The sequence below is a fragment of the Salvia miltiorrhiza genome, chromosome 6, assembly GCF_028751815.1.
Source record: "Salvia miltiorrhiza cultivar Shanhuang (shh) chromosome 6, IMPLAD_Smil_shh, whole genome shotgun sequence".
Classification (NCBI taxonomy): Eukaryota; Viridiplantae; Streptophyta; class Magnoliopsida; order Lamiales; family Lamiaceae; genus Salvia; species Salvia miltiorrhiza.
The window spans coordinates 13,398,518-13,417,483 of NC_080392.1; the positions used below are offsets into that span (position 1 = coordinate 13,398,518).

At 37.8% G+C, this 18,966-nt stretch overlaps 2 protein-coding genes across 2 annotated transcripts; both read left to right on the top strand.

Moving 5' to 3' along the window:
* Positions 1-1,155, top strand: LOC130990518 (uncharacterized). Its single transcript, XM_057914747.1, has 3 exons — positions 1-288; positions 368-593; positions 695-1,155. The coding sequence occupies exons 1-3, from the start codon at positions 1-3 to the stop codon at positions 1,153-1,155; spliced, it is 975 nt and encodes a 324-aa protein (XP_057770730.1).
* Positions 1,156-6,590: 5,435 nt separating this feature from the next.
* Positions 6,591-17,731, top strand: LOC130988778 (polypyrimidine tract-binding protein homolog 3). The gene is made up of 17 exons (XM_057912736.1): positions 6,591-7,799; positions 7,937-8,013; positions 8,304-8,370; positions 9,142-9,213; positions 9,304-9,380; positions 9,497-9,578; positions 10,999-11,122; positions 11,425-11,489; positions 11,563-11,612; positions 11,712-11,753; positions 11,845-11,896; positions 12,035-12,071; positions 12,163-12,176; positions 15,477-15,584; positions 15,765-15,908; positions 16,352-16,778; positions 17,520-17,731. Exons 3-16 carry the CDS (start codon positions 8,314-8,316, stop codon positions 16,739-16,741), a joined length of 1,314 nt encoding a protein of 437 aa, XP_057768719.1. The 5' UTR covers positions 6,591-7,799; positions 7,937-8,013; positions 8,304-8,313; the 3' UTR covers positions 16,742-16,778; positions 17,520-17,731.
* Positions 17,732-18,966: the final 1,235 nt, after the last annotated feature.

The window sequence follows — 18,966 nt, forward strand, 5'->3', positions numbered from 1 at the left end:
ATGGACCGCAACACGTTCGGCCGGCTGTGTCAGGTGTTAAGGCAATTAGGAGGACTGAGTGATGGTAGACACGTAAGAGTAGAAGAGCAAGTAGCAATGTTCGTGTCTGTGCTTGCCCATCACAAAAAGAATAGGGTTATTGGCTTCGACTTTTGGAGATCCGGGCAGACTATTTCAAGGTATGTTCAAAAGGTCCTAACTGTATTATTGAGGCTTCACACGTTGCTATTGGTGAAACCTGAGGCTGTATCCGAGAACTCCACGGATCCAAGATGGAAATGGTTCGAGGTACTAACTACATACATAAGAATGATTTACTAGTTAACAGTGTTTCTATATCTCATTTTTTTGGCTGAATTTTATATAGGGTTGTTTAGGTGCGGTAGATGGCACCTACATATCCGTGATGGTACCTAATGCCGATAAGCCACGGTATAGGACGCGGAAGGGATTAATCTTGACGAACACATTAGCTGCTTGTGATCGGAATCTAAAGTTCTCATATGTACTCTCGGGGTGGGAGGGATTCGCAGCTGATTCACGGATCTTGCGCGATGCCATTAATAGGTTGCATGGATTGAAGGTGCCAAAGGGTACATGTTACTTGCACCGTATAAGATCCATTTACGATTTATATTTTAAAGAATTAAACTCAACATAATAACTCGCTACTTTTGTGTCATATATGTGATAGGAAATTATTATTTGTGCGATAATGGGTACGCCAATAGCGAGGGATTTTTGGCGCCTTACAAGGGAGTAAGGTATCATCTAAAAGAGTGGGGACCTACATCTGCCAGGCCACAAAACGCCGAGGAATTGTTCAACATGCGGCATACAAAGGCTAGGAATTGTATCGAGCGTGCGTTTGGGATTATGAAGATGCGTTGGGGAATACTCCAGAGCAACACATTCTATCCCGTGAAGATCCAGAATCGGCTTATCATGGCCTGTTTCTTGTTGAACAATTTCATTAGATCTGAGATTGTCAATTATCCCATCGAAGAAATGTTTGACAACCTTGCTGTCAACGATGCGGAGGCAGACGAACTGCACGAACAGTGCATTGACACTGTCGAGGTTTCAAACGAGTGGAATGCTAAGAGGGATGCCATTGCACAGGCCATGTGGCAGAGCTTCTACCTAGGGGCATAAAACATATTAGCTACTTTTTTTTGGGGCCTTCTATGTTTTGATAGCTTCCAAATTTATGGCCCAAGTTTGTGAATGAATGCTTAAACATTTTGCTGCATCATATACTTGCTTAATGTGTTTATGTAATGCATAACCTTCTAATCTATGTTTGTCCAAGTTTATGGTGTGATGAATATGAATGTGTGCTTTGACATTTTGCTGCATCATATACTTGCTTACTTGTCTTTGCTTGTTTGTTTGTGCATTTGTGGTAGGAATATGGAAATCAATGAGGAGGATGTGAAACTCGTGCCCATGTGTGCATGTGCTGAAGGCAGGATGGTTGTCTTAAAGGCTGGTAGAAATGCAATGAACCCAGGACGTTTCTATTACAAATGCCCTTTGAATAACAGACACAAGTTTAGCTTCTTGTGGTGTGATGAATATCACAAACCAAGTGATGATCAGTTTCCAGATTTTCTGAAGGGGCAATCTTGTATGCCAAGATAAGTAGCAAGGTCTGCGGGTGCTGAGACGAACTACACCCAATGGAGTGCCTCAAACGTGCAGCTAAATTCGCAGAAACGTTGCTCTCAAGATGTAGCTGCTGGCCAGATTGCAATCACTATGTTCATGTCGTTGGTGCTTGTGTTAGTTGGTTATGTAGTGGGAAAATTCACTTGATTAGATTTTATCTATTAAATAGGCAATTAGATCATGGATCCACAACCTTTTTTGTATATGCCATTGAACATTGATTAGATTTTCTATGAACTTTATTGCACGTCAATTGGTTGATTAGTAGACATTATTTGAACCAATTATGTTAAAGTATATTTTTGATATCAATGGAATATATGTTTCCACACGCAATTTTATTAGGTAATCTACTATATGATGAACATCGAGCCCTTGAGAAAATCCCAAAAAAGAGTGCAGATTTTGTTATTTGTTATTTGGCACTTTGTTTTCATATATTTTTGTTATTAGTTTGCACTTTCTTTCAATAATGAACTTTCTTTGTAATTTCTTTTCATATATTTTTGTCTGTAATTTGCACTTTCTTTCTAATTTAAGTTTTGCAATATTAATTAAAATAAACATCCCCTTTGACGCCATTTTCACATAATGATTTCTAATTAGTTGGCATGCATATTGACATGACAAGGTTAGTAAATGAAAATTTATCTCCTGCAAAAAAATTTAAGGGCCTGTCAAGGAAGCTGCATTTTTCCATCTCTCACGCCACAAAAAATCAGAGAACTTGAAGATGGCTGGTAAGAAATCTTCAGGCATAGCACCTCAGTCGTGGTTCTTGTATCCAGGAAAGTGGACACGGGCGATGGACGCCAGACTCATGCGCTACATCATTCGAAATGCCAGAGGGTGCAAGTATCAGCCACCACACAAATGTCGCCATGCACTTGAAGCTGCAAGGGATGAGGTCAATCGCTACTATGAAGTTGATTTTGACTTGGAAGCAATCATAGAGCGTGTTTCCTTTCTAGATGAACGATACATCACATATAGATCCTTGATTGACCATCCAGAAATGAAATATAATGTTGAGGAAAATCGCGTCGATGCTAGTGATGACGTGTGGGGGAGATTGTTCAAGGTCAGAGAATTTTGCAATTTTCTGCATTATTGATTATTTATGCAATTTATTCACATACATTCATTGTTTTCATATTTTTTTAAAGGAGAAAATATTCAACCAAGCCTATTTCTACGCTGGAGATCCTGAGTACTACAAGCTCTACATTCTCTTTGGTGGTAATGTGAATAACTGGCTCAGACGCCCACCAGTGATGGCAAGCTACGGATCACCATGTGATTCACCAATGGAGCAATCTGGTCATTTCTTCTTTTCATCTGACTCAGAGGAAGAGGTTACATCAAAAGATCCCAACCCTCACCAAACTACCACAAAAGATGCCGGGAAATCGCAGGTGTCTGCCGCTGCTCCGATTGAAGCTCATGGCCGTGTGGTAACTAGAGGAGAATGTGGGAGCTCTGTTGGTTCATATGCCCCTCACTGAAGGCGTATAATGGATGTGTTTATGTGTTAGTAAGCTTTTGATATGTCTGTAACTATGAGGCATTAATATGATGCCCTCATATGTTTTTAATTTCTGTGCTTCAAGACAATAATGAATACGCCGGGAGCACATTGGGATCAGCATACAAACTGCATTATTGCAGCCGAAAAAGTCTGTTGAAGATGATAAAGGTAACATCTTTGTGCCTATTCTCTTCATGTATCTTATTCATTATCACGTTACATGCAGGCTATGCAGCAACAATTGACATGTTTGTATGTGCTCTGTTAGGATAACAACTTTGTACAAGCCTACTACTACTCCGGTGAGCCGGAGCATCGGAAAATGTTCAATCTCTTTGGACCCGATGAAATCAAAACTGAACTATCACACACAGTCATCCTCATCAGTGATACTGTCCCGGAACAGGGGAAGACCATCGATTTGACTCAAGAAGTTTCTTCCGACGATGATGTTACCTCCCCATCTCTGGTTAATGTCAGGAAAACGCGCAAAAAACTCACTTTCGGTGACAATGATGCTGAATCAACTGCCCTAGGGTATGAGACTTCGCCATCCCGCTGTGAATGTCAGTGTCCGCAAAAGAATACTCCACCAACGAAAGGTAAGAATGTTGTAGCAGGGGGCAGTTCTTGTGCATCATGTAGCCCTTTCAAATAGATCAAGCCGTGTGTTTCAATCTCTTTTGATTTTGTAATAGCCATTTGCATATCATGGCTCTAGTATATATATATATATATATATGCTCTGTTTAGCTTAATGGCTTGTGAAGCCCCTAAGACTCTATTTGCGAAATGTGAAGCCCCTAGGTCTCAATCCTTTTGTATCTATCAAGTCACCTATGTGAATTATGAATTAGTGTTATCTTATGACTTATATAACTTCATTTTCGTAATCCATCAAACAATTGCAAGAGATGGATAATATAATGGCCACAACATCAAACGAAAAGGTAAATGCAAGTTATAATAATATGCATCATATATATACAAATCTGGAACTATCACACAGTAGTAACAGCCACACCATCAAACCAGCAAAATATGTTATCACTGCGCTCTATCAGGTATTTAGTAGTGTCATCAAGCTAATCCCAAAACAGCACTATATAATATATTACAAATTAAACTTGAGAGCATGCAGAATAACAAAAAAGCCGAGACGCACTCCAAGCGACTCACTTGTCACCCATTTGAAGAAGCCTCAACACATAGGGTGCCCTTGCATCATCCGGAAGGCTCATGAATATTTCAAGCCGTTCCACCTTGAATGCAAGAAGCTCTGCTACATCGAACTTATCGTTCATCGAAAGTCCTGGCATCTTATTCAGAAACTCATAAGCCTCTTTCCTCGCCTTAGCCAAATCGAATTTGTAGCCAATCCTACTTGACATCATCTCCAGCCTTTGCTCGGTAGTGCGCATGATTTCACCAAGAAATGCATACACATCTTTGAGATAATCATCATTCTTGCGTTTCCTGCTTCTTCCTCCAACTTTGCTATCAGCCTTCGAACTCTGACAAATGTTATCACCAGCCTCAGTATCAACGTTTGTTTCATCCTGCTCATCGTTGATGTGACCCTCTGCTCGTGCCTCAGCAACATTGTTGTTGTGTATCATCTCATTGTATGCATCCATGACATTCTCAACATGCTCGCCAGTAGCCCTATCCTTGCCGAACACTTCCTTCCATGTTTCAAACATAGGCCACGCCTTGTAACGCATCCCCTTTGCGTTTGAATCCTTCTGCTCAAGCCAACAAGACGCCCAACAATTATAAGACAATACACAGTCAGTTATAAAGTATGCTACACACACATAGATAATTGATTAGAACCACAGTACCTTCATGATGGTGTCCCACTGATCATTGTCGCAGTCTATCATGAATGTACCATTCGAACTAAAGCCAACCCCAGTGATCTTCACCATCTCCACGAGAGAGTTATAGCTCTTCTTCCAGGCACTTATCTTTGAGTTAATGTGCGGCATTCCCTTTAGATCAGTGTCCGGAAAGGCCTTGGCCATTGCACATTCAAGCTTCGACAGATAACCTGCTCTGAATCCATTGTCAGGTTTCCAACCATTCGCAACCAACTCCTTGAGAGAGGCCAGGAGTACTTCCTCTTCCTTATAAGTCCAGCTGCGCCTTGTTTTCTTAGATTTGTTTGCACGCTGGCGGGAAATGTCGCTACTCCCTGCTTCTCCGTTTCCTTGTGAAAAAAAAAAGGTTTGGTAACATATGATTCGCAAAATATAAACAAAATCACAAGTGATAGAGTCCAAAATAAAACACCAATTCAAAACCATAGAAATACAAGTTCATTGCAGCAACAATACTCAATGGATTTTTTTCAGGTACAATTCCAAATTAAAAAACCTATGAACTCTGGTTTTGAAGAGTGATAACACAATCGAATGCAATAACGAACTTAAATGAACCGAAAAGAGAGTTAGAACTCACCCAGATGCATTGGATTCATTGCGTCGGCTGGATGATTCTACCCAAAGCAAATGGAACTGTTCTTCGTTTTCCCTCCTTGCCTTTGTGGTTTCCCGCTCAATAGCTAATGAATGGGATCCGTCAATTTTCCCCCCTAAAATAGGCCCAACGCAAATTTTGACATTTCGGTCATTGTGGGGAAATTGCAGGGTTAAAAATGTAATTTCACTACATAAGCTCAATTTTATATGAATACACCAAACACATTTTGCTTATAGTCGTGTGTTCATGTGGTGCCCACCAAACACACACCACTTGAAACAAAAACAACATAAACTCTGTTATTAAAATGAAGATAATTTATAATGCATTAACTCATGGAGGCTACCACACGCGCCCTTATAATTGTAGTTCACCGGCATTCTGTTCATTAGGACTACGCCAAGTGCATACTGCTTGGGCCAGGTATCACTCAGTAATGTGATTTAATCACTGATCTACCCTATATTAGATATGAATTCCTAAGAAAATGAAGCCTTTCAGTTCGTTTAACTCATAATTTAAGGCTCCACCTTAGTACAACTCATGTATATAAGATACTCCCTCCGTCCCGATTTTTAGTATAATTGAGAGTGACACGAGTTTTAATAAAGTGATTATGTGTCTTGTACGGGTCCCATCTTTTATGTTACTTAAAATAGAAATGGATACTAAAATGTGGGACGACAAAAAAATGAAATTTGGATACTAAAAGTTATGACAGAGGGAATAGTAAATATATAGACAGGAGAACATATATTTCTATACTCTAAAGGGTACGATCCTTAGTAGTACACGAGGTGCCACTATTCTCCTAGATCCTTGAAAGAAGTTTATTATTCTTGATTGTTCTTTTGCTCCTTATTTATTTCGAAAAAATGTGTTAAGAAAATACTATTCGGTATGTATATAAGAAAGCTATCCTCTGATGCTGGAGGTGCATTTTATCAGCTTTAGACAACTGGTATCTTGTGGTGTCAATGCTGCAGAAATCATGTTTGCCTCACTAATCACTATAACAATCATCATGAAAAGGCTATGCTTTTTAAAAATTAATCTACAACGTCAATATTACACTATTCAGGAAATTAAATTAAAAAGGTGAATCAATCAAAATTAATCTAACTATGTTATCCATTCTCCTACTGTACACAATACACCATCATACATAATCATAGCATTTGCAATACAACTTCTCCCAAAACAAAACAAAAAAAAAAATCATTTATAATACACGAGTAGAATTTATAAGCAATGCGCTTTGCTGAGTTTACTCCATAATAAGATTCGGCGGATCTCCCAAAAACACCAACTCAGCTCATCGAATTTGTTTTCTTCATCTCGACTGCTTAAGCTTTCATTGCACCCACACATAATCAAACACAACAATTAAGTAAAACAATCAACACATTTCATCAAATTACATAATCATCACATCTACGATCTCAAAAATAGCAACCAAGAATCGCAAAAACTTAACTATTTCACCAACAAACAAAATATATGCATTCTATTCAGACAAATAAGGATAAAAATCATAATTCATGGCAGTCATTTAAATGAAAAAAAATTAAAAAAATCTATAAATACCAAAGCAGACAAAAATGCAGAAGAAGGAGAGGCAGATAATAGAAATGGAAACTAAAATGAACAAATGAAAAGAAAATCAGTTGAATTTTAAGGGAAAAGCCCGCTGATCCATCATCGGCAAGCTCCGGCGGCAGGCAGTCTTCATCGCAGTAGAAGCAGAGAAAAGATGACGACGGGGATGGGAGGACGGAAGACGGAGCCACCAGCAGCCAACAAGGGAGGGCGGCGTCCGATCTCCGATAGCCCCCAAATTCCCGGCGCCGCCCCCTCAGCGCCCCCACTGCTCAGATAAGATCAAGTAGGTTGTGCCCTTGCTGCACTACTACCCTCCATTATATAGATAGCCTAGATTTCCCAATTACACGTCATCGTCTCTGTGTGGATTTCCTTAAACACCCCTTTATATTCTTCTTATTACTACACAACCGAATCATCCGCGGGGGCGTGTACATGCCCAGAAAACCCTAACCCTACTCCCCCAACTACATTTGGCCAAACCTACTCTCTCTCTCTCTCTCCTCTCTCTCAGGTAACTGTACTCTTCTTGTTTTGTCGCCTTGTTGTGCTGCTAATTGGATGCCGCATGGATCACAATTTATATGGGGTAGGGATATGTGGATTTTATCGCAATCTTAAGCATGTGCTGTTCGCGGTGTCTTCTTGCAGGTTTCCCGTACACTGGATATGCTCCTTCTGTTTTTTTAAAAGCTTGATTGGATAGCAAAACATCATTTTTCAATAAGGTAATTGAGTTTGCTGAAGATAATACTTTTGAGGCTATTACAGAGGCTTAGAATTTGTCGTGCCTTATTGGCTTGCGCATGAGCTGCTATCCTCAGTTTCTATTTTTGAATTCAGGGCCTTTTCTTCCACTGCCTTGTTTCCTGGGCATAACTTCATGTGTGTATAATTGTTGGGTCATACACGCTGGAAGCCATAGCAGTGATGGAAAATCTTATGCGTTCAAAGTGGATTCTTTTGTGATTCACTGTTAGAGATCTCAGTGTCCCACATCTGCATTTTGTGGTTTCAGGTTGTCAATTATGGCAGAGCCCTCAAAAGTCATTCATGTTCGTAATGTGGGTCATGAAATTTCTGAGGTATAACATCTCCTTGTACGGTGCCTATCCAGTATAGTGAATTGTAATTCACTCCACGATTTTGCTCTTTGTTGGTAGTATATTTTTATGCTTGTTTACCTGCTTTGATATTCTAATCAGTATTCAACCCCCACAAGCTGAAATAGTGAAAAAAGTGAAGGTTTTGTACTGATGATGTGAATCTATAAAATATATGTGATCAAGTGGTTAGTAAATGGATGTGGTCACTAATTATACACAGGATAAAATACAATAATAGAAAAACATATCCTTCATTAAGTAGGCTAGTTCCTCTAACTGAAGAAGATCCTTCATAATAGAGTCATATGTGTTGTTACTAACTTAGCTGGAATTTTGGATTATACCAGTATGAAATTGTGCTGTAGCACTACCCTTAGTCTCTCCAGCTAGTAAGTGTTTGACTGTATGTTTTAGCCTTATTGTATATGATACTGTTTATTTGTTGATTTTGAAAATTTTGGTTGCTAAGATTTCCTATTCTTCAAAAGTTGATTACTTAAAGGGCTCAATTCAGAAATTTAGTCCCAATCTTTTTGTCCATTTCTAATTATAAAACTATTTCAGCTGAGAAATGTGTGATAATATAATAAATTCCATCACTTCAACCTTTTAGGACGTAGATTATATTACATTTCCATTCTTTCCGAATGCAAATAATGGAAAAACTTCTGTTACTCTGTCTCTAAAATGAAATATGGCCGAACAGTTTTATTTGGGTTCAGATTTAATATTATTTTTACGCTTTTCCAGAATGACTTGCTGCAGCTGTTCCAGCCATTTGGAGTCATCACCAAACTTGTGATGCTTCGAGCCAAGAATCAGGTCATATTCTAGAAATATGTGCTCAAGGAACCTCCATATGTATGGCTGCATTATAACTGTCTGATATTGCTATTCATATCTAAACTGCAGGCCCTCCTCCAAATGCAAGATGTTCCTTCAGCAGTAAATGCATTGCAGTTTTACAGTAATGTCCAACCGAGCATAAGGTAATTTGATAAATAATATAACCTCTTTTTTCCAGCATCCAACTTTATTACAGAGTTCTTCCCTCATCTTATAGGCATTATCTGTTCTCTTACCGATTCTACTTTATACCTATCAGGGGAAGAAATGTTTATGTCCAATTCTCGTCACACCAGGAGCTAACAATTATGGATCAAAATTCGCAAGCACGAGGAGACGAGGTGAGTATTATGTACAATGTGACATTTTTTATTCAATTGTTAATTGTTATTGCATGATGTTTGCTGGCTTCTCTCTGCATAGTAAATGTTTTATGTCTTGTAATGATTGCATGTTAGAGCATCCCTAGAAGCCATTAAATTTCCAAAACATACAATTTAAGTATTTCTCTAGAATTTTCAGTGGACAATATTTCTGCAACCAGGATATATTTTCAGATAATTCGATTTTAAGTAGCATTTGTATTAGTGAAAAATAATGTAATTTATTTTAATTGAAGAATGTTGTTGGCACGATGCTTCTTTAGTATTTCCATGGAGTTCTTCATAAGTTGAATATACATATGGTTGTGTCTTTAGGTGTAATTATCTGTAAATGGTATCTAAAGATCAATATTTGCTGATACAAGGTATAAATTACTAGTTTGAACATTAGTATTAGAATTTTTTTATACCCATTAATGAATGTAGCTTCACATATGAACACACAAGTTGAACTGTTGGTGGTTCGTTGCGTAGAAGCTAGACACTTGTGCTGCTCTATTGTTTGGGCAAGTTGCACCGTACATGATGTTGCATGCAATTTGTAGGGTAGGATTTTGATTAATACGGATTAGAAATAGTTCTGCTTGAGATGTTGAAGCTCTGTGTGATATGTGACTGTTGGTACTTATTGAGATAAACCCAATACAGAAGTGCTTGTAAATTGTACATCATCAACTAAAATGCATGAAAGGAGCATATCTGAAGTATGAGCATATATATGAGCCTGCAAACTTGTAAATGTTGTTATTGGCTGGGAATTATCTCGATATGGAAACTTTGATGTAATATAATCTTCATGTCAGTTTAGTTCTTTCTTGGTCATATATAATTATTTTTTACTTAATAAAGTCTCTTCTTCTTGGATGCTATTTTCTCTTTTATACATTGAAATAAGTATCAGAAGTATGGTGTCAGCAATTATTAGTTATCGCTGACAAATACTAAAGCATGTGCTTGTTTGGTGTTTCTTTTCCCATTCAAGTATCTATTGTTGGTGTCTTCAGCAACTACATTATCCTCCTTCATGTGTATTGGACTCTTACTTGATGGCTTCCTTAACTTTTCTTGAGGGAATTTTTCTCTGTGAATGGAATCTTTAGATGTTGGTTACGACTTGTATTATATTGTAATGGATGTAGTGATATTTTTCCACTTGCTTTAGATTTTGTTCTTATAAATTGTGTATTTGATGTGGACTGCCTGCTTGATGTTGGTTATTCTAGCTCTATATGTCCATTTCCTTTTCTCTTTACTGTATTCTTTTCTATTCATTCCCTTCTCTTCTCTCTCTGCTGTCTCTGGGCTGGTTTGCTGTTGGGGTCTTCTCTCTATTCTGTCTCTATGCTGGCCTGCTGTTCGGCTCTCTCTGGATATCCAGCCTAACCGAATCCTCTTAGTTACGATACATCACATGCTATACCCTATTACTGTGGAAGTGCTGCATCAAGTTTTTTCTCCCCATGGATTTGTAGAGAAGATCGTCACATTTCAGAAGTCGGCTGGTCAGCATCTTCAAATTTTCTCTTACTCACTTTCTTAAATTGGTATTGGTTAAGGTGTATGAAGAATGTCATGTCTAAACGTAGAGTCACCCTTGATGAGGAATACCTCTATATGGATTGTTTGCATAATTGCATTCCTTGCACTAGGGATCAACTTAATCAGAATTTGTTGTCTTTCTAATTATTTTATTTCTTTGCTGTATATGAGTTCAAGATTTTTCATCCCTTACACTTTGAAACCATTACTAAGTGCTAGTTAGCTGTGTAGTACCTGACAGACTCCTATGTGGAGAACTGTGCAGGTTTTCAAGCTCTAATACAGTATCAATCACATCAAAGTGCAATCTCAGCAAGGAACTCTCTTCAGGTATTTCGAGCATTAAATTGTTAGGTTGAATCACATTATTATTGGTATTGAGTCAGTTTGTGTCTTGCTACAGGGACGAAATATATATGATGGTTGCTGTCAGTTAGACATCCAGTTCTCAAAGTGAGTAAACATTAAGATTATTGCTCAGTACATGTCACAATCTCCTGCAACTCTCTTCATTGTGCTAGGCATTTACTAAGTGTTAATTTTCTCATGCAGCCTTGATGAGTTGCAAGTGAATTATAATAATGAGCGTTCTAGGTATTTTTATAAGCTAAGTTGTTGATTATTCATCAATTCTTTGTAATTTTGCTGCAAATATGATCGGTGACTTCTTGTTCTCTTTTTCTAGGGATTTCACTAACCCTTCCTTGCCTTCGGAACAAAAGGGCAAGTCCTCTCAAGTAAATTCATTCTCCTTTCTGCTCAAAAAAAGAAAAAAAAATCATTCATTCTCCTTTAGTAAAAGAATTGACATAATTAATCATTTGAATTGAAATAGTTTTCTGATTGGATATTGAATATTGTTCTTGTTATGGCAGCCTGGATATGGAGATGCAAGCATGTATCCCCATGCAGGTGCTTAACTTATTTTACATGTTCTTATCTTTTGGTTCTTTTTAACTCTATTACCATATGTAACCTCTCTCTATCTCTGTTGTCTGTTCAGTGGGATTTACACAGGTGTGTACCTTGCTGTTTAATGGCTCAAAATTATGTAGCATTCTTTAACACCCTGGTACAACTATATTTGCAATTTCAATTTTGCTGGAGATGTTGCGATTTCTTATTGAAGCATGACATATTGCTGTTTATTTTTCCTTGTAAAAGCTTATAATAAAGAGTCAGAAAAGGGAGTAGAAAAAATATTTTATTAATTTGAACTTGAAGGGGTAAAATAATAGTTAGAAATGGAATTCCACGACAACTTGTTATTTAGCTAAATAAGTCTAAAATATCGATGAATTAATTATGCTCTATCAATGTTCCATTGATCAAGCCTCCCGATTATGCATGAACCGTGGCCAACTGTCAAGTCAAGCCTTCAAACCTCATGGTTATCCCTCTTTCATGGCCATTCTTATCCTCATAATTCCCTTGCTGATCCTTCAACAACAAAGTTACGGATATTCTCTAATGACCACGTGATTGAACCAATCATACGAATACTAATACTTCCTAACAATTAGCAGTGGCTATTGCTACTTAGCCCAACATTGCTACTAAACAAAAGCCCGCTTTGTGTATCAATTGCCTTATACCATATCCTCCACTTTAGTAGAGCTTCAAGGACTCGATCATCCTCTCACCAAGGACATCTTTCTTGTCATGCAATCCTTTGGTTTTCTTCTTATATAACTTACCATTTTCATACGAGAAAAATCTCATCTCTTCAAGCTCGTTGAATTGCAACATTCTAGCTCTCCCAATATCCCTACTAAGCTTCTTGGTGACCCAATAGGCTTAGTGCTGTTAGGGAACATTTCTAATGGTGTTTTCAATTCAAGGTTGTATGGTAGGCCCATAAAGTATCTTTTAACCTTCATGAGCAATTTAAAATTCGCTATCTTCCCAACTATGCCTTTGATTGAGGTAGGAAGTAGCGATCTTATGTCTAACATTGTACTTGGCCAACAATCTCTCTTAAGATCGTGTTTACAAAGTGGTGCTTTCATCACTTATAAGTGCCCTTGGAGTACCAATATGAGCGAATACATGCCTATGTATGTAAGAATGATGACCACTTTGGTGTCATTGGTAAGATTTGTCACTTTTTCATCCATTTTGATGTATAATCAACAACCACCAATGTCTACAAGTTACCAAAGGAAGGAGGAAACAACAAACTCAGTTCCCCAAACATCGAACAATGCACTACAAAGTTGCATTTCTCTCAATTGAGAACCAAATTTGTTGCTTCACACATTTCCAATACTTTCTCTAAATTAGGCATACAAGTGCCAAAAATGGCCATCATGCATCGTTGGATGGTGATATGACCGTTGTTGATTCTCTTCATAGCCCTGAAGTGTCTTATTTGCTCATTTGGACCATTCCTTGTCTTTCCAAAGAGTCCTTTATTTTAGACTTGAGAAAAGGGGGTATTCGTTGATACTCAACAAAAGATCTTACAAAATTACAAACCATCAAGGAAACAATAATACTCGTTTCCTCCATAGGGCAAAGTGGTGTTCTCTTGATCTTAAGAGGCAATAGAAATATGGTTATAACCTGCATAACCATCAAGGAAACAATAATACACCTCTTCCTCCTCTTCTTCCTTACCTCCGCCTTCTTCACAAACTAGCTTATCTCTTAGATTTCACGTGGCTCAGTTCACCCTTCTTGTCTTTATGCTTTAGCCTCCTTATCTTGTCAACAAACTCTCTTCTTCCCATTTGCCTTTGTGTCTTCTCTTGTCGCTATTACAGAGCCTCAGACCTATGCTCAAGCCTGTCAATTTATTGAGTGGTGACAACCTATGCATAAGGAACTTTCTTCCTTGGCTAAGAACAACGGTTGCATCTTACTCACTTGCCTCCAAAAGAAACTAGCACCGGCTGCAAATGGGTTTACCCAGCGAAGTTCCTTGCTGATGATGGATCTATTGACATGTATATAATTCACTTAGTTGCTAAGGGCTTCATACATATAAGGCCAGAATTGATTTATATATAATTGGTTTTCTCAGGCTTTTGACTATTAAGAATGTGTTTCAACATGGTCATTTGAGTGTGGAGATCTATATGGAGTTACCACTAGGCACTAGGTCTGGCAAGTCAGAGGGAGATTCCTACACCTAGAACTAAATGCAAACTTACCAAGTCCTATATGGTCTCGAACAAGCTTGGAAACAATGGTTATTGGTTTCTCAAGTCCTATGCAGATCATTCATTTTTTTTAAAAGATCTAGAAGCACTTTTCTTGGCTTCGTGGTTTATGTAAATGAAATTCTCTTGTCTAGCAATGATACACCAGAGGTGACACAGGCACATTTAAAGACCTTTCTTGGAGAACAGTTTTAAGACAAAGTTCTTGGAGTCATTAAGTCCATAAATGAGTATGTCAACACAAGTATGCACTTGATTTATTGATTGATGCTAGATTCCTTGGCTGCAAGTCATATAGATGGTTGATTGGCAGGTTACTGTACATGTGCATTACTAGGCCTGACCCTACCTTTATAGTGCACAAGTTAAGTCTGTTTGTTTCCAAGCCATGTTCACATCATATGTTGCCAGCCATATGTGTACAGATATGCATTAAAGGGTCCATTTTTGTCATATTCAGAAGTTGGACCAGTTGATGGAGTTATGAGTCAGGGAAGGGAGTAGAAAAACAAAATTATTTATTTGGAGGGATAAAAAACAAAAGATTTGAATGTGAATCCAATATCTTGCCCTTTCTGCCTAAGCTGGTAATCAGCAAAATGTAGTTCATTGGTTGTCTCTCCTTCACAAGAATGACATTGTTCATAGGTTAGTAAATAAGTCTAAATCAATGTTCCATGAATGAAGGCGATCAAGATTCATCATTCAAGACTACCAATTTTTCATAAATCAAGGCTATCAGTCAAGCCTCCTTATATTATCTTTTTATTCCTAGTTCAGTTTCCTTTAATAATATTTCAACGAGAGTAGACCATCCATGCTTTTTGCTTTTCATATACGACTATTCGTTCATCTTAGAAACATTACTGTCCATTCATATCTGTAATCTCCCTCCTTGGTGACCAAACAAGAACTGATAAGATATTGATCGAGTAGCAGGTAATAAGACAGGCTTGTTCCTCTGCAATTGGTGGTTAGCAACAAAATTTGGCACTATGTAGAAGCACTATCGAGTTATGTATGGTTTCACCTAATTTCACTTGAATCTAACAATCTGTGGTCGCCTCTGTGTGGACACTGCCTCTTTGTATGCTTTTTTGATGGATTCGTTGTAGAACTTATGCTAGATCTTTTCTCGTTGCTTGAACTGTAGTTGGGCAATGCTGCGGCAATTGCTGCTGCCTTTGGAGGGGGTCTGCCACCCGGTATAAGCGGTACAAATGATCGGTGCACAGTTCTTGTATCTAATCTGAATCCTGATGTAAGTTTCTGCCTGATTTTATTCCTCTCCCTCGTAAACAGACACACATACCAGATACATTTATGGTGCATATATGCCCAAGCTGTGCTCTCCCTGTCTTTTATGCTTTAAAATGGTATAAATTATAAAATTTAAATTTCAAAGGTGCCTCAGTCTCACGCATCTTACCTTCTTTTGCAGAGAATAGACGAGGATAAGCTGTTTAATTTGTTCTCGATATATGGGAACATTGTTAGAATCAAACTTCTCCGAAACAAACCTGACCATGCATTGGTACAAATGGGTGATGGTTTTCAGGCTGAACTGGCAGTTCACTTTTTGAAGGTCCACAGACATTTCTTCTTTTTATGGATTTGGTTGATTGATTTGGGATTCATTATGCTACCCTGCTGAATGAAATGGACTTCTTCTACACCTCATTATAAGTGATCAATTGGGAACATTGCAAGAGTTAACTAGGCTCTGCCCATAATTTAATCTTTTTGTTGTTTTTAGTTTCCAGACCTTTAAACAGATGATGTTTTAGTAAATGTGCTCTCTATTTGTTTTGTTTTTTTGTTTACCTCTGATCTTCTGTAGCATAATATGATGGCTAAGACTTGCATCTACTTTTTACTGTGTCTCTTAACATCACTATTTGTTGCATTAGTATCATAACTCATTTCGCTAAAACTTCTCTATAATGTTGCTTTAGTTTTAGAACCTGCTGTCATTTATGCTGTTAATTTCATGTCTATGCTTGTCACTCGCATCTGTTTCTTGTGTAGGGGGCTATGTTGTTCGGGAAGCGCTTGGAGGTGAATTTTTCAAAGCATCCAAACATTACAACTGGAGCTGATACCCATGAGTACTCCAACTCAAATCTCAATCGTTTCAATCGCAATGCAGCCAAAAATTACAGGTATTGTTGCTCACCAACAAAAATGATCCACATCTCAACTCTCCCCCAGGATGTAACTGAAGAAGAAATAGTAAATCACTTGGAAGATCATGGAACAATTGCTAGTACAAAACTGTTTGAGATGAACGGAAAGAAGCAGGCTCTTGTCCTTTTTGAAAATGAGGAGCAGGCTACAGAAGCTCTTGTGTGCAAGCATGCTACATCCCTTGGCGGTTCAACCATTCGAATTTCCTTCTCTCAGTTGCAAACCATTTGAGAGACTTTATTGCAAATTAGAGATGGACCCATAGACTGTATGTTTCTGTTCCCTGTTGAATTCACTGTTTCTTTCACATTGTTTTGCCAAACCTTGATATATATTCTCATCCTTCAAGCCTCCTTTTGTGATATGCATATTTTTTTTCTTACAATTAAATGAAGATTTGCATTCTGTGTAATGTATATTCTACCCTATGGCACGGTTCTTTTAAGGTTTCTTTTTTTTTTTTCCATTCTTCCATCACTCATATTTAGCAGGTTTATCAGTTCTAGTGCTGTCACATTGGATCTATATCATTAATGTGGGAACCACATCAATACAAACGAGAAATGGAGTTTTTTGTTTATTGATGCAACTTTAGTTTCTGGAATCATGGGCATCTCACCGGTTCTTTCTGTGTTTCATTAGCTTTTTGGCATGGAATATAAGCTCTTCTTTCTGTTGAATATAATGGGCTGCAAATTATAATATCTATTGCGTGAGATTCTTTTAGCTTTTGAGGAATTTCATTGGAAAAGGAGTTAATACTGTCGTTAAAGGTTGACCTTTTCATGTTTCCTGTGAAGCTGTATTAAAAAAAGTTCATCGACAGAGTTAGTGGTTATGTGTCATTGGATGATCTGTGAAAGGAAGAATTGTTTGTGGACTTGGATATGGAGGGCATATTGTTGCTATTGCCTTGAATTCTAGCTTCTTGTCCAATTAGAGAAGTCAATGATGCAATTTGTCATTTTTATTGGTGATTGTTTCTGATTTGAGCCACTTTTTGTTTCAGGTGCAGGAGAGAACTCAAATGGAGTTCACTTTTGAGTACAGCGAACTGGGAGCGGAGCTCATCGCATCATAAAATTGAGAATATTGCACCACCCCTTCCCTTCCCTTCCCTTCCCTCCCCTCTCTTGTTTCCTTTCTTGTTTCTCTTACTGAATCACAACTTTCTGGGATTTTATAATGGACCGGAGACAATAAATTTGTAGTGATTTTGCAGTGTGTTGTGCAGCGTTTATCAAGTTAGGTTGTGTTGTGCAACTCTTTTTTCCTCTATTATCAAGTTGCCTAACTTGCAACATGTTATCTGATTTGGTTTGTGGTGTCAAGATTCTTAACGCATAAGAAACTAATTGTTAAATGTCGTCACCTTACATTACAGGAGTTTTCGTGTTTCTATTTTTATTGACCAAGCAGATTAAAAAAATAGGGTTTTTTTTGGAGATTAAAGAAATATATTACCACTTGAAAAGTGACTAGTCATCCTTTCTCCTATAGTTGTTATGTTATGTATATCTTGCAAGTATTATTTTATAAGTTGGTTTGATCGGAAAAGCATTCAACGTTATTATCTTCTACGTGTTTAATCTTGCGAGGATATCTACAAAAGCAAACGCGAGAATTAGTGATTCACGCCACCGTCCATTTCCCAAACTTCTGCTAACATTTTCTCTCACTCATCCTTGCAAACGATAATAATAATAAATATTGTGATCAATGCGTAGTCATAGACGAAGTTCAAATTGATGCCATTTTTTATTATCTCTAAATCCGTTGTTCACCAGAATTACCTGATCATTCAACAAACATTTTTTTTATTATTATTGTAAGTTGTGTTGATTTCATATTAATTACTCCCTCCGTCCACTAATTGTTGGCCTACTTGCCTTTTTGGGCCGTCCACCAATATATGTCCTATCTATTTTTGAAAAGTTTATATTCATATTTAAATACACTACAAGTCAAACACACTTTTAAATTTTTAATTAAACAATTTATTTAAACTAATTAAATCCTACCTACCAATTAAATCCTACACTAATTAATTCCACCTACCATATTAATGCTATCTACCTATCATTAAACCAAACTTACACTTAAAATCAGAATCATTCCTATCAAAACCCTAGCCGCCTCGTTTCTTCTCCCCCATTCTTGCTGTTGTTCGTTCTTCATTCTTCCAAACCCAGCCGCCTCGTTCTTGACCTTTGGCAAAAAATGTCCGATTGGAATCACATCCCTACACCCCCCAGTGTCGATTTCACTCTCGACGCTCCCTCTATCCACTCGACGCCCCCTGCTTACCCATTATCCTTTGATACGCCCTCTTATTTGTTGGAGGATTACGAAACCCACTCCGATTTCAGTGAGTATGTACCTGAAACAAACTTGGCTTCACTCGAAAATGACGAATCGACGCCGGCGGACGGAGTAGAGACGTCGGATCTCGCTGT